The sequence below is a fragment of the Solanum stenotomum genome, chromosome 10 (genome assembly GCF_019186545.1).
Source record: "Solanum stenotomum isolate F172 chromosome 10, ASM1918654v1, whole genome shotgun sequence".
Classification (NCBI taxonomy): domain Eukaryota; kingdom Viridiplantae; phylum Streptophyta; class Magnoliopsida; order Solanales; family Solanaceae; genus Solanum; species Solanum stenotomum.
The window spans coordinates 44353469-44365232 of record NC_064291.1 but is presented as its reverse complement, the minus strand read 5'-3'; the positions used below and the strand labels follow the sequence as shown (position 1 = coordinate 44365232).

The following is an 11764-nucleotide window of genomic DNA, read 5'->3' as shown; positions in this document are numbered from 1 at the left end:
AACAGATGATTAGTTTCAAGAAGCCAATTGGAAGTGTCACAATTTCTGGACACAAGTTTTTGGGATGTCCAATGCCTTGTGGTGTCCAAATAACAAGAAAAAGCTATATCAATAATCTCTCAACAAATGTGGAGTACATTGCTTCTGTGGATGCCACTATTTCTGGAAGCCGTAACGGTTTAACTCCAATTTTCTTGTGGTATAGCTTGAGCGCAAAAGGTCAAATTGGCCTGCAAAAGGATGTTAAAAGATGTCTCGACAATGCTAAATATTTGAAAGATCGTCTTCAACAAGCAGGGATAAGTGTCATGCTGAATGAGCTTAGCATCATAGTTGTACTTGAAAGGCCTCGTGACCATGAATTTGTTCGTCGTTGGCAACTTTCATGTGTCAAAGACATGGCACATGTTATTGTTATGCCAGGCATCACACGAGAAATGCTTGACAATTTCATCAGTGAACTAGTTCAACAAAGAAAAGTATGGTATCAAAATGGAAAGACCAATCCTCCTTGTGTTGGAGAGGATATTGGTGCTCAGAATTGTGCATGCTCTTATCATAAGATTGACTATATTAGTCCTTAGAAGGCAAAGAAAACGAGAGATGGCATTTGTTGCTCTTAATAAGTCTTCCATAGAGATTGCATTTTGTAACTCTTATTAATTCATTCTTTTGTTACAACATTGAAATTGAATTGTATACATGGAACTTTAAAATTAAAAAGTTGTAACACTCTTTTATGATATACCTTGATATTCTAATTGTTAATTGTATATGTATTGTTTTCGCTTGTTAGTTAAAATTAACAAGTTGCATTCTTTAATTATTAAAAAGATTATTATTATTATTATTTGTCGGAAACTGTGGAAAACTAGATGTCTTGCAAAAATATGGAGTTGGCTCCCCTCCAGTACGCCTATTGTCCAGTTAGTCCAGTGCATTGCTAATCAAATGACACCTGTCTACTCTTAAATCTTAAGGTCACAATCTATTTAATTAACACACACTCTAAAACCATGGTTAAAGGTATATACAAGATTTGACCAATATGGTAAGATATAAACATCCAAAAATAGTTTGCAGCTAATCAACCAAATACTTCTCCAAAAGATCTGTAAATGGAACACATAAATCCAATGTCATAATGGATTAATTGTTGGGAAACGATGTCGAAAAAGTATTCATTGTGATGAGTTGCTAAATTGTCTATGAAACAATGAAAATGACTTCCGTTGTCTCAAAATATTATCATGTTTTGCTTCTCAAAAATCGATGTTATTAATTTCTGGAGTTAAATTAAATTAATTTAAAATTAAAATTATATATAAAAAAATTAGACAAAAAATACTGTAAGTTTAATTTTTTATCATCCCAATATAATAAAAAAATACATACTAAAATTTTACTCTTCAATACCAAAATATAACAAGTGATTACCAATGAACATAATTAAACAAAAACATTATGAAAATATTACTTTTTTTTAAAAGAGAACTAGCTGCGGAGATTGATCGGACCAAGATTTTTGTCTATATAAGTATATATTATGTTGACACAAGAAAAGAACTTTGGATGTTTATATCTTACCATGTTGGTCAAATCTTGTACCTTTAACCATGGTTTAAGGGTGTGTGTTAATTAAATAAATTGTGACGTTAAGATTTAAGAGTAGACAGGTGTCCTTTGATTAGCAATGCACTGGACTAACTGGACAATAGACATACTGGAGGGGAGCCAACTCCGCAAAACTATAATGTTTCACATAAAAGTAAGGTATATTAACAACAAATTTACAAAATTTTAACTCTTAACTCATAGAGTTGGATAAAAGTAAATACTGATGAGTGTAGATTTGGAGATGAAAGAATTGGAGGTGGTGTAATTGTTAGAGATCATAATAGAAATATGGTGATAGAACGATTTTGTGTAGCAACTTCAAGATGGGACAAACAATTATACAATTTTTAAGTTTTGGTTCTAGCTTACTTGGACCTTGTAATATCTTATTATTTTTTTCAAGTTTGGAAATTTCAGTTTTATGAATTAGCAAACGTTCACCAATAATAGGTAGGATTAGGTTCCACCGTGTTTAGTGGCACATTGAGTACCACATCACACTTTCAAAAAAGCAAAAATCCATACACATTTTCTTTTGAAGTTAAGTTCTATAGTTTTTATCCCTAAGAACAGAAGGATTTTATTTAATAATAAGAATGTTTATTCATACAAAAGTGAAACTAATCTATGTGATACAAGAGAAGGATATGCTTCTAAATTATGGGATTGGTTGTTAATTATATGTGGATCCTTCATTTTTCTTTCTTATTTTGTTAATTGGTCCACTACTATATGAGCCTCCCTCGGAATGAATCTTCAGAAATGATCCTTTCAGCCGTAGAAATAGCGATTAGCAATCAGTGTAGATACGTAAATACATGAGGTTATTACTATATAAGGTATTAAGTAGTTCCTGAGAATCATTTTTTAAGCTTTGTAGTTTCAATACTAAACATATGAATTTGAAATTTAAGTCTTATCAAACCAAAAGCTTTCAAATTGTCTGAAGGTTGACTTTATTTAGCATAACTTTAGATTTCGTATATCTAAAAATTATATTCAATCTTTATTTATTTTTTTAAGTTAGACCATATAGGTCTAAAGTTAATTTTGAAATAACTAGACGAACAAAAATTTATAAATTTTGGGTTTTTTTTAAATAGGTATCTCGAAATCGGTTATTGAATTGACATTTATGATCGAGTGTCTAAGCGACCAGGCTTAATATAAAGTTATTATAAAAAGATTAATTTTTTAAATACAATTAATCTCAAATCTAACATCCATTTAAAAAGAAACATCAATTTTGAAAGCTCAATTGCAATCAAAATAAAAATTTCAAATTAGATTTTGTGTAAACTATTCCACAGTTGCGACAGAAATTTTTTTTTCATGATTTAACATATTGAGAATTTTTTATGTTTATTATTAATAAAAAGCCACTAGACCACTGTCTAGTGGTATAAAATTTTATTTTTTAAAAAAATAAAAAAATATATATATATACCCATTTATATATGAGTAACATCTTTAATTATATATATATATGACCCATTTATATATGAGTAACATCTTTAATTATATTGGTGTGAAGATAGTTAAAAATAGACCAATTCAAAGATTGACCCGTGTCTTTGGTTCCTAATTATTGACATTTGGTGGAGTGAAGTAGCTACATTCCACTTTGCTTGTACACAAAGAATCCACCAAGTAGCATCCTAGTGAAATCCAAATACTCTATTAATTAGGACTCATTTGACCATAAAAAAATTATTCATTATCTTTCTAAACTATTTTTTTTTTTACTTTATTTGAAAATCAAAGCTTGATCATAATTTTTTTAAATCAAATTTAAAGTTGCCTTTAAATTTGGAAAATAACTAATAACCTGTTTTTCAATTGATTTTCACTTTTAAAGTTATAGTTATGTACATCCAAAAATAAACATTATTCATAGTATTTATGCAAGGCAAATGGAGAATTAACATTTTATTGGTTGTAGTTAGACATGAATATATGGTTGCTAATTGCTATTAGCACCATTATAATTCTTAATAAAGAATGAATTGCTTACAAGCACGTGTTTAATTTGTGACTATAGTCTTTGCATGTATAACTAAATTTGGATGTAGCTTCTCATTACTTTCACCAACCCATCATTCATAATAATATTTTCTAGTAAGTTGAGTAGTCACTTTCTAAGAATGGCTTGGTCAAGACCGCACAGGGGAAAAGTTCATCATTTGCAGTATATATACTAATAAATATACTTAATGGAACTTTAGAAAAAACAAGTGGGGTACACAGTTGAAGAAACTAAGAGGAAAAAGAGAGGAAATTAAAGGGGTGCACAAAACCTTCAACTTGTAAGGCCTATATATAAGTATCCCAAACATATGAACAAAATGCACTCAGCAATTGTTTCTCCTTTATTCTAACCAAACAAAAAATACTTGCTATAATTAAATTTGTGTTTCACAATATATAATGGGTAGCCTCTCACTTGAAATGGTACGTACTCTTCATGTTTGTTACGATGTCCTCTATAGATAAAATATGTTTTTATTTAATTAATTATATCTTAAATTGGATTATCATGATTCTTGACAGGATTTTGAGCCATTACCCAAATGTGGAGAACAAGAAACATTTTTTAAATTAAAAAGTTTTAACACTCTTTTATGAATTAGCAAACGTTTACTTATAATAGCTAGGATTAGGTTCCATCGTGTCTAGCAAGTGGCAAATTGAGTACCACATCACACTTCAAAAAGAGACAATCCATGAGTCTGGAGCCAAAAGGGCAACAAAATTTTTTGAAAATTCCAAAAGGGCAACAAAATTATTTATCAAATCAAAAGGGCAACAAATTTAAACACCGTCTAAATCAGGGTTTTCGCCGCAAGGCACGGATACCCATGCATCTGCGCTTTGCAGCCTTTTAAAAAAAAAAACGGTTTTGTGAATTGAGTTGCTAGGCTTCGTTTCTTTAATCTTGAGCATTATCTTCTGTTACTAACCAAACTGATCTTCTATTAAGATACAACGTGAGTTATTTTTTTTTAAATTCCGATTAAGAAATAAATCATGTGTCAATAATGATAAAATAATATAAATTAGGTGGGGTGGGCCATTATAATGACATGACAGAGATAGTCCTTTTTACATCAATTTTGACTGAAAAACCAATTGATTATTGCAAAAGATAAACACTTTTTGGAGTGAATTATAAATGGAAAGGCTAAAAAAAAAAAAAAAACCTTAAATCAAATCTCAGTTCTGACTTCTGAGGAAATATTGGGTAAATTTTTTTTAGAGAGTTCGATTTAGGGTCATTTGGACACTGTCATATAAAATTATTATTTGAAATTATGATATCAAACTCAAATTTTTGTTTGAATATTTAATTTTTTTTTAAAAATTGTATTTATTTTAACAAATATAAAAATATCATAATTGTTATAGCTAGCAAGAGATCAAAATATCATTAAATGAGTGAACTATGGATTATAGCAAGAGATCAAAATATCATAATTATTTTATAAATTAGTGTTCGAAATTACAAATTCTTAAATATAATTTTGTAAAGATTCATTATTCAATAATAATATTAATTAGTCATTCTTTAATATAATTTTTTCATATGGTATAAATAATTTCTTAATGTCGAGCATGAGTTTTTCTTTTGCAAAAATAGACTAATGAGACTTTTTTTAATATAAACTTGGTTATTCATGCGGGCCTAATTCATTATCCTTAATGTCATACGTTTGTAGTAATATATATATATATGTTAAGAATTTATCACCGACTTAATTATTTACTTAAGATAAATCAAGAAAAATCTAGAATATTTCAGAGTTGTAGAGAATTGAAGGAAGATCTCTAGAATGATTATTCTAGAGAGAATGGTCTAGAAATATTCTAGAAAAAGATAGCGAGGAATATTCTAGAGTATAGTAGTATGTATCTCTCTAGATTCTTCCATCACCTCCTATAAATAGAGGTGGTTTATTTGATATGTAACCAAGCAACTAAGTAAGCAACAAACCAAGCAAGTAAAAAAGTAAGAGAGCAAACAAGTGTGTGCTCAAGTAAAGAGTGTTGTTGAAGCAAGCAACAAGTGATCAAGATTGTAAGACCGAAGCGGGTCCTTACTTTGATATAGTAAAATTCAAATTCTGAGAAGTCGATAGTGCTCGTCGTCTCCAAACCAATATATCCAACCAGTGGTATCAGAGCCTGGTAAATAAGAGCGAGGTAGTAACTCAAAGAAGATCTTACAAGCTATTGTTGTTGGAGTATACAAGTCACGAGGCACTTATCAATGGCAGATTTCGCAAGCACTCTCAATAGTGTTGAGAAGCTCAACGCAAGCAACTATGGATCATGGAGCACGAGAATGCAATATTACTTTCTCGGCCAAGAATTATGGGATATTATCGATGGATCAGACACCACACCACCAACAGATGCTAAAGCAGCAAAAATGTAGAAGGTCAAAGCTGGAAATGCCATGTTTGTTCTTACTGTAACTGATAAATCTAATATAGTTTTGATGATCGACATAGTGAACTAGGTTCAACCTGCATAAATAAGACTGAAATAAAAAAGGAAGAGTTCTCAGTTCTCGCGCTAAAAAGAAAGTTGGGTCAAAAAGGGAAAAACATCAGCGAAAGAAGTCCTGCATAAATAAGGAGACGTTATAAGTCGAGTTGTAAAAGGAAAAGGTATTGCAATTAAAAGAAATAATTAAAATTGTTTCCTTGCACAACGAGGACTTCTCTCCTTATACATGTCGGATTCAAACACAGTTCAGAATATATTAAAGGACAACAGCAAGGACAAAATAAGTCGTCTTTGCATAATCCAAAAAAAGAGAGAGTGAGAAAGAAATAGAGAAAATTCATAGTGAAGATCAAAGTGCTCGAGAGGTAGAAGCAAGAGAATTCTAGAGTTAGAATTACTTTCAAATAGTTGAGTCACATTGATCTGTTCTTGGATCAGTGTTTGTGAGATTCTTGTGAGTGTGTGAGAATTGTAAACGAGAAGTGGGTTTTGAATTCTTGTTAAGGGTTAGAGTTGGTTGAGAGATTGAGAGTTTTGTAACCAAGAAGCGAGTTTGACTTTTTGGAGAGTTCAGGGTGGTTTCGATTATAGTTAATCGAAAGGGTAGACGTTTAGAGTTAGGTTCATCGATTTACTGAATTGTAATTGTTGAATTAATATAAAACTCTGTGTGGTTTTTCCCTTCCTTGAGTTAGGAAATTTTCCACGATATCTTGGTGTTACTGTTACTAAGTATCTTGTGTGTGTTATTCAAGAAATTGGTTCTTGAATACTGGGTAAGGTTTCTTCAATTGGTATTAGAGCAGGTCTTTTCGTTAAAAGCTTCACATCTTGAAAAGTATCAATGGCAGCACCACCTATCCCACAAGAAGGAGCCTCTCAAACTCGACCACCATTGGAAAATACTACGGATTGTGGAAACACCATATGATGAATCACTTGATAAGCGAAAATCCCAATCTTTGGAGCGTAGTTCTGGATGGTCTTACCATACCCATAAAGAAGGGAGAAGATGGAGTCACGATGATACCTAAGGATAGAAAAGAATGGGATGTTGCAGACAAACTCGCCATCCAAAATAACTCCAAGTCTAAAAAGATTCTAATCTGCGGCATAGGACCATATGAGTATAATAGGATTTCATCATTTCAAGATGTAAAGTCGATTTGGGAAACTCTACAGACCACACACGAAGAAACAACTCAAGTCAAGAAATCAAAAATCGATAACTTGAACAGACAATATGAACTGTTCAGAATGATGGAAGGGGAAATAATTCAAGATATGCACACCAGGTTCACTACAATCATAAATGAGATTTACTCTTTAAGAGAAGTAATTCCTAACGGAAAGGCTGTCAGAAAACTCCTAAGTGTTCTACCAGAGTCGTGGGAAAGTAAAGTGGAAGCCATCACTGAAGCACGTGATTCAGATAAATTGTCCATAGATGAGCTCATTGGAAATCTCATTACATATGAACTGAAGAAAAATCAAGAGAGAGAAATAGGTAGCAAAAGAAAGGAGAAGAACCTGGTTATTAAAGCCACGACCTCTGAAGATTTTGAAGATGAGAATATTGCACTCATGACAAAGAGGTTCTCTAGAATGTTAAATAGAGGACAAACATTTCAAAGAAGAAGTCCTCAAAAGATAGTTGAAAACTCAAGAGAGCAACTATGTCATAAATATGGAAGGCCAGATCACTTCATTAAATTTTGTCCACTCTGGGCCTTAGAACATAAAAAGAATAATCGGAAAAGATAAAGGATAGTAAAGGAGACATGTACATTCCTACAATTAGGAGAATGACTAACCAAGAGGCAGATCTCTCAATGAAGAAAGCATTTGATGCAATGGGAGGCACGTCAGAAAATGAGTCTGAAGATGAAGAAACTAAAAATCAATCCCTACTTGCAATAGAGCAAACTGACAAAATGACTTTCTTGCACTAGTAGCCATAACTGAACCAGGTGAAACTGAAAATAGTTGTCAGACACAGGATACAATTCTGGCACAATGGTTGGATCAGAAGAAGAAGAAGAGGAGGACAAACAAGACCACGTTAGTCTACTTCACATTAAAGAACATCTTGAATCTTACTCAAAAGGAAAACTAGAATCCTTATTCCATACTCTCATAAATGCATATGAATCAAAATGTTCTGAAAAGGACTTGTTGATGGAAGTCCTTGCATCTTTGAGAGAAGAAAATATGAACCTAGAACAACAAAATTGTCTTCTGCAAAATGAGCTAATAGAATTGAATAAAGAACTTGACTCCATAACTATAAAAAATGAAGATCTCCAGAAGAAACTTCACATGACAAAAATGGAAGCAGAGCACAGTATGAGATGGACCAGATCCTCCATACTTCTCGATAGCATCCAAAAGCGTCAATCTACCACAAGACATGGAATAGGCTTTCATGAAACAAATAATACCAACATAGATTGTATGTGTTCCCACTGTGGACTTACATGTCATAAGAGTTATGCATGCAATAAAAAGCAAACTGCACATAAAAACAACTTTGCCTTCGTACAAAAAACACAGAAAATACTAAAAGGCAACAACACAAAGTTGGTTCCCACACCTAAAACCCTTCCATTATGGGCTAGAAGAAATCTTATTTATCTTTTCTCTGACAAATAGGGACCCAAGTGGATCTGGGTACCCAAAACTAACCCTATCTAATAATTGCAGGATTCAGCGGGAGGAAAGCCAAGACATTGGTACTTCGACAACGCATGCTCCAGACATATGACTAAAACGTATCCTTTGGGAACGAAAAAACTGAAGAAATACAACGAATCCGAAAGGTGGGGATCAACCTCAAACAAGCAATTGATAATATGTACTATGTGAATGGATTACAACACAACCTGCTAAGCATATCTCAAATGTGTGACAAAGGAAATAAAGTAATATTTACTGCTGATGAATGGAAAGTGGTAAACTCAACCACAAAGGAACTGGTTTTTTTTGGTAAAAGGCACACAAATGTATACAAAACAGAGATAATGAGTCCAGAAAATTCACTCACATGCCTCAGCTCCATCACTGAAAACGCTCTTCTATGGCACAAGAGGCTGGGGCATATTAGTTTTTCTACAATTAACAAGTTAATAACAAAGGACCTGGTTAGAGGACCACCTGAAAAGAAACTGAATAGTGACCAAATCTGTGGTGCATGCGCTCAAGGAAAAAATATAAAATTCTCTTTCAAACCAAAAGGAGTAGTTAGCACAACAAAACCTCTAGAACTGCTCCACATAGATTTATGTGGACCAATGCGCGTGCTAAGTAGAGGGGGGAAAAAGGTACATATTTGTAATCGTAGATGATTACTCTAGATTTACATGGACCATATTCTTGGCAACAAAGGATGAGACATACGATATGTTTGAAATCTTTATGCAACTGGTTCAAAAGAAATTTGATAGTGAAGTCATCAGCATCAAATCAGATCATGGGTTAGAGTTTGAAAACTCAAAATTCCTGAACTTCTGCACTAATAATAGGGTTGATCACAATTTCTCAGCACCAAGAACTCCACAGCAAAATGGTGTAGTGGAATGCAAGAATAAAACATTAGAAGACATTGCTAGAACCATGTTGATATCGAGCAATCTAACAAAATCCTATTGGGCTGAGGCTATTAACACCTCTTGTTATCTTATTAACAGATGCATGATAAGGTCAATTCTGAATAAAACTCCTTACAAACTGTTGACAGGAATAAAGTCGAATCTAGCACACCTTCAACCTTTTGGGTGTACATGTTACGTGCATAACAATGGGAAGGACATGCTGGGTAAATTTGATGCCAAAAGTGATGAATGAGTGTTTCTTGGATATTCAACACAAAGTAAGGCATATAAAATACTTAACAAGAGAACGAATCAAGTAGAAGAAAGTATGCATGTCATCTTTGATGAAGGACTGAATCAAATTCATAAAAGTATGGTAGATCATCTCGAAGATTTGGGTATGAATCCACTAAAGCTACCCTAGGAAATTCAATCAGATGAGGATGGACGTAAGGAACCTTAGGACACACTAAGTTCAGCTACCCATGAAACTGAAGATATAACAGGAGAAAGGGTGGCTAAAGAACCAGGTAAATTAATAACGAACCCCACACAGGGTACTCAACCAAGTAGTTGTCAACATTAAAGCTCTCATCCCATACAAATCATCCTCACTCCTTTGGACTCAGGAATTCACACTCGATCAAAACTTAGGAATATGTGTGCCTTCTCCGCATATCTGTCCTTAGTTGAACCAAGGAATATTAAGAAAGCTCTAGCAGACCCATAATGGATTATCTCCATGGAGGAGTAACTAATCTAGTTTAAACGAAGTACGGTTTGGAACCTGGTCCCAAAGCCCAATGATCGATCTGTGATAGGTACTAGATGGGTATTTCGAAATAAGCTAGATGATCAAGGACAAGTTACACACAATAAGGCTAGACTAGTTGTACAAGGATACAATCAAGAAAAAGGGATCAACTATAACGAAACTTTCGCACCCGTAGAAAGAATGGAAACAATAAGGATGTTAATTGCTTTTGCGGCTCACATGGAGTTCAAATTATATCAGATGGATGTAAAAAGTGCCTTTCTAAATGGATTTCTTCAAGAAGAAGTATATATGAAACAACCCCCTGACTTTGAGAACCCGGATCACCCTGAGTTCGTCTATAAACTAGAAAAAACATTATATGGCCTGAAACAAGCTCCACGATCCTGGTATGATTGGTTATCCACGCTCCTTCTCATATATGGATACTCACGTGAAAAAATAGACAATACATTATTTCTTCGAAAGCAAGGTCAAGATCTACTCATCGTTCAAATTTATGTCAACGACATAATATTTGGGGGAACTGATGCCTCACTTGGAGTTGAGTTTGCAAAGCTAATGAGCAGTGAATTTGAGATGAGTATGATGGGTGAACTAACCTTCTTCTTGGGTCTCCAAATCAAATAGTCTCCATCAGGTACAACCATTCATCATCAAAAGTACATCAAGGAATTACTAAAAAAGTTTGAGATGAATGAAACTAAGACAATTAATACCCCTATTGGTACTACAACTAAGCTTGACAAGGATGAAACTGGTTCTCAGTTAAACGACACAAAATATAGAGGGATGATTGGATCTCTTCTATATCTAATCGCCAGCAAACCTGATATTGTGTTCGATGTTGGGTTATGTGCCAGATTTCAATCATGTCCCAAAGAATAAACGTACCAATCATATAGACATTTGGCATCACTTCCTTAGGGACAATGTTGAAAAAGGCCTCATCATGATAACATTCTGCAAAACTGATGACCAGATTGCTAACATTTTCACTAAGGCACTTGGAGGAGAACCTTTTCAGAAAAGCCGACTTACTCTGGGGCTAATATTTCAGGATTAATACTTATCTCTTCCCCAATCCTTTCAATCAGATCATAATTAGTGTGCGCAATAAATTAAGTATCTGCATTTCCTTAACTCGTCTTAGTATCTTGCTTCATGTATACTTTTTCAGAAGACGCAACATGTTGATCAGGTCTAATGATATTACCCTTAGTTTCTTAAAACCTTGAGGCAAGAGTGCTCACATGGCTTTAATTAGGTTCGC

General features: G+C 33.4%; 1 protein-coding gene across 5 annotated transcripts in view; it reads left to right on the top strand.

Annotated features, from left to right (window-relative positions):
• LOC125842196 (histidine decarboxylase-like) overlaps positions 1–11764 on the top strand; it is a 30856-nt gene that overhangs the window by 7305 nt on the left and 11787 nt on the right. Inside the window, exon 1 of one of the 5 annotated variants that reach the window (XM_049521438.1) lies at positions 3965–4068. The exons of the other annotated variants lie outside the window; for them this stretch is intronic. Within the exon in view, the coding sequence (XP_049377395.1) occupies positions 4045–4068 (24 nt within the window). The 5' untranslated portion in view covers positions 3965–4044. Of the gene's footprint in view, positions 1–3964; positions 4069–11764 lie in introns of those variants that run through there. 5 annotated transcript variants of the gene reach the window in all.